General features: G+C 42.0%; 1 protein-coding gene across 1 annotated transcript; it reads right to left on the reverse strand.

The window, feature by feature from the left end:
- Positions 1–872: 872 nt before the first annotated feature.
- On the reverse strand, positions 873–4,596 carry LOC147466180 (uncharacterized). Its single transcript, XM_086524542.1, has 2 exons — positions 4,010–4,596; positions 873–2,953 (listed from the first exon to the last, which is right to left on the reverse strand). Exons 1-2 carry the CDS (start codon positions 4,209–4,211, stop codon positions 2,931–2,933), a joined length of 225 nt encoding a protein of 74 aa, XP_086380668.1. The 5' UTR covers positions 4,212–4,596; the 3' UTR covers positions 873–2,930.
- Positions 4,597–4,977: the final 381 nt, after the last annotated feature.

Below are 4,977 nucleotides of genomic sequence, written 5' to 3' on the forward strand. Positions count from 1 at the left end.
ATTATATGCTTCAACAATATGGAAAACGACTTGCTGACTATTCTAGAATGCCTAGCATAGATCAAGCACATTTATTCCAGCATAGTGGTGGATTGCTAAGTGAGGAGACAATATTCAATGCACATGAGCAAAATGATTTGGTAAATGGAGAGTTCTTTGAATCAAGGGCAACACATTGCATATAATGAAGTCGTGGAGGCAGTTGAAAAGGCAGAAGGAAGTATTTATTTTCTAGATGGACCATGTGGAACTGGAAAAACATATCTTTATAATGCCTTGCTCTCTCGCATTCGTGGTCAACAAAAGGTTGCTTTGGCATGTGCATCATCCAGCATTGCAGCTTTACTTCTTAGCAATGGAAGGACCGCTCACTCAAGGTTTAAAATACCATTAGAGTTGCATTCGGAATCAACATGTAGTATCAAAGTGAATAGTCAGCTTGCTGAACTGAAGAGAGCTGCCTTGATCATATGGGATGAAGCTCCCATGACCCATCGATATGCTTATGAGGCACTAGATCGAACGTTAAGGGACGTGATGCAAAATGATGTATTGTTTGGAGGAAAAGTGCTTTTGTTTGGGGGTGATTTTAGACAAATCTTGCCTGTTGTCCGCAAAGGAAGTCGTGCAGATATTGTGAATGCATCTTTGTGTCACTCACACATATAGAAATATATAAAGGTTTTGCGGTTAACAGACAATATGCATGTGTTTCAAGGCTCAAATAATGCACTTGCAAGAGAATTTTCAGATTGGATACTTTGCATTGGTAATGGTCATGGAGATTTGAATGACCGTGTCCCATTGCCAAATCACATGCTTCTTCCAGGAAATAGTCTTGAAGGGCTCATTGATTGTATATATGGAGATATGAAACACATTCAAGATTACAAGAGGTTTCTTAAGGATAGAGGTATCCTTGCTCCTCGCAATAAGGAGGTTGATGCCATTAATGACTTGGCCATGGGTAAAATGAGAGGAATATTCAAGGAATATGTGAGTGCAGACTCAATATGTTCATCTGATTGCAGCAGTATTCTTTATACAACTAAATTTTTGAATTCTCTTGAGCTTGGGGGAGGTTTTCCACCACACTCTTTGCAATTGAAAGAGAATGCCCCAATTATGCTTCTTCGCAACTTGGATCCTCGACAAGGTTTGTGCAATGGTACAAGGTTGATATGTAAGCAGTTTCACCACAGGATTATTGATGCAGAAGTAATCACTGGGTCACATGCTGGAGAAAGGGTATTCATTCCCAGAATAGACTTTTTTATAGGGGCTTCCCAGGGACTACCTTTTGAAATGAAGCGTAGATAGTTTCGTGTGAGGCTTGCATTTGGAATGACAATCAACAAGGCACAAGTTCAAACACTCGAAGTTTTGGGTTTGTATCTAGCTACACCAGTTTTCACTCATGGTCAGCTATATGTTGCAATGTCCTGTGTGAGATCTTCATCTTCCATCAAAATAGTTCTTGATGATGCTCAAAGATTGAATATAAGTGAATCCGCAGACCCTCCAATGGTTTACACTCAAAACATTGTGTACAAAGAGGTTTTACAACTAACAAATATATAAGGTTTGAGAGGCAACATTGGACCGTGGGTATTCCACGTGTAAGCTTGAGTATATTTTGGGTCTTTGTCATTCTATTTTTCGTTGTCTCTTATTGAAGGACTATAATTGAAATAATTGAGGGAATTGGAAGAATATATTGTGTTTTACTGATAGCTTTTGGGAATGTTCTCTTCTTTTTTGTTGCCTTGGTGGCTCCTTTGTTGTACCAAAGTGTGATCACAAATAATCGTCACAAACACACACACTTGATTCAAACCAAATCATGTATGCTCTGGCCAATGTGTCCTGTGACCATGATGACATTGAGCACTGCACGACAAGAGAGAGAGAGAGAGAGAGAGAGAGAGAGAGAGAGAGAGAGAGAGGCCGCAGGAGGTGGCCGACCATACTAGTGTTGTTTAAGATTCAGACATCGCCAGATTGCCACGGAATGAAGCATTGCCAAACAGCCCAATACTGCCTCCAGCTATCCCCAAGGGTGACCGCCTACTTCCGATCATTGGGAGCATCGTGCTACCCTATATACGCAGCCACCATGCTATTGAACCATACTTTTTTGCCTCTTCTTTCGTCCATCTTAATTGCATGATCACTACCGCTATCAATTAACATGGACGAAAGAAGAGGCAAAAGAAAACCCATCTGACCCCCGCATGATCACTACCCCTATCACCCGGTGCCACCTTGATCTGTCATGGCCTTCGCCTTTGCCTCGCAGTCGTTGTCACCCAATATTTGCCTCGCCGTAGATCCCACCCTCCCATGTCTGTGCCACTTAGTCCTGAGCCTTGCCTCCCTAACTACCTTGTACAACTTGCATGCAAAAAAGCATGTGTCTCAAATTGCGACTAGCATAAAAGATTTTCCGAAGAGAAATCAAAAGGTATGGATGGGGTCGTTTCTATATGCATGGTCGGAAATAAAATTACCACCATAGCATTAGCCCCCTCACCTTACGCTAGTAGGGATTTAGAACAAAAGCCATGGCAAGATCTTCTATCGATGAAAAAAAGATCTTTGGATGAGGAATTTAATCTCTCTAGTATGAGTCTCCCTTTAACAGGTCACTATTGGCTATCTAGGATTATCATTGCACAAAAGAATGGAAATGGCTCTTCTAGGCAACCGCTAAAGAGAATGAGTTCACTTGAGAGAGAGGAAGCTAAGAAACTAATAGCTTCAAGGGTTTGATGTGAGGGTCCAAGGATTACCGATTATGATGTTGATGGATCTGAACTCTTGTATGTTGAAGGTACTAAAGAGGAGCTTGAAATTGAGCTCAACAAGGATGAACCAGCCTTCTTAGGGGGGAAAACAAGGATGCACCATCTGTGAAAATCGTATTCACTTCAAAGAGCTCCAATGCCATAATCTGCAAAAATCATAGTCACTTCAAAGAGTTACAATGACATAATCTCCTTCAACCAAAAAGAGGAGAGAGTTGTGAGAACCACACCAAAGGCCCATGCTTGAATTCATCCCAAAGGATCTTAATGGGAAGATCCCATGCCACAAACAAGAGATCCACATCTCACTCAGAAACTCCGTGGTGCAGGGCTTTGTGCATATGACATGCCAGAGTGAAAGGAGGATCTTAATGGGAAGATCACATGCCACAAATAAGAGAGCGACATCTCACTCAGAAACTCAGTGGTGTAGGGCTCTGTGCATATGACATGCCATAGTGAAAGAAGGATGCTATTGGTAAGGGAACCTAGCTCTATCAATACAATTTAGTCTTCCAATTTACAAGCTGAAAAATGGGCTAGCCTTTGGGCTAGCTAGAGAAGTCCATAAGAACGGGAGCAAATCGACAAAGGCAACATCTACGTCAAATTGTCGGCGGAGAAAACTCTGTGTTAAGAAGCTTTAAACATTTGCTATCTGTATCCAAATCGGCATGTCTATTGTGTGTGCTTGGACTACATAACCAAACTACCGGATAGGGCACGACTTCTATTTCTCATAATTTTTAGGGAGACATAGTGACAATTGTCCACCATACTTCTCTGTAACACTTTTGTATGACGTGCACTATATAGTTTCTGTCATTTCCTCCTACATGAGGAAAAGTTTTAACTACTCACATGGTTTTCTCGTAGCTAGGGACATTCTTGGGTTCTCTGCCTTACACATTTGAACATGATGCCATGATTAGGTGAGAACTTTTGCAGTTGTCTATAACACTAGTCTACTATATATGAAAGCAAATTGTTCTTTACTTACAAAACACATTATCAATACTAAACCATGTCAACACATTGATATAAAGCCTGGAGATTAAAGCACATCAACAAATTCCTTTGTCAAGGTTAACCAAGCAAGACTAGTTCTTTTGAAAGTAATTACTCACACCAATGTGCAAAACTCAAGGACGTAACGAGGCAACAGAGTGTTGTTTGGCAGGGGTATGAATCCAACCACTTACCTATCCTATACACAAACAAGCGGTGCTTATTTGGGATGAAGGAACCAATGATCGTCGTGACTTTTTTGCAGGGGTGGTCCCTCATGGAGGATCTATGGGTCGAGCATAGGCGTTGTGAGGCATGACGAACTCCATTGTCCTCGTTCACGGACTTGACCTCACAATCGAATTGTGCAGATGTGCAACTCTCATTCTCAACCATGAATCCCCTTTAGATTACCCGAAGACATTTGGAGACATAGATAAGTTTTGGCTGCAATATGCTTTAAACCTGAAATGTGAAGGTTGTATGAGTCCAAATTTGAAATGGCAAAAAAGAGTAGTGAGTAAGTAATGAGACTTTCTGGCTCTGATGCAATATGCAAAGAAAAAGTAGGAAAGGAATTGTCCAAAGTTGAGTATGGAGCCAGCCGGGGTCAGCAACAGAAGAGAGTGAGCGCAGCCCTAATTATTATACGGGGCCTAATTACACTTCCTCCTTCCTTCCCACTTCCTTACCTGCATATATAATAGATAGCGGGGCTGTGCTCTCTCTCTTCTGCTCCTGGCACGGCCCCTCTCTCTCTCTCTCTCTCTCTCTCTCTCTCTCTGCCCGCCGAGTGTGTTTGCATTTTATAGGCACCCACAAGCGATAAGATGAGAACCGGGCTGCTAGCAACCCGGACCCCCCACCAGCAGCTGACTCCGCTTTTCATATTCAATATTCATATTGTAGGGCAATCACGCACATGCGCTTCGTTCTCCACACCTCCACCTGGCGGCCAGGCATTCTAGATTAGGTAAGTGGGCACCTCCTTTAGAATAACTAACAAAACTTATAGTCACGCAAAGTAAGGCTAAAGGGATATGTATTCCCTGTATCACTGATTGGAGTGTGGATGAATGTCGTATACGGTTACGCCTATTTTATGTTATTACACTATATTCCCTCTTTGTAGAAAGATCCAGCTCTAGCCTCTTGTTGGTAA

Source organism: Adiantum capillus-veneris, chromosome 1, assembly GCF_014529385.1.
Source record: "Adiantum capillus-veneris isolate H3 chromosome 1, ASM1452938v2, whole genome shotgun sequence".
NCBI lineage: Eukaryota > Viridiplantae > Streptophyta > Polypodiopsida > Polypodiales > Pteridaceae > Adiantum > Adiantum capillus-veneris.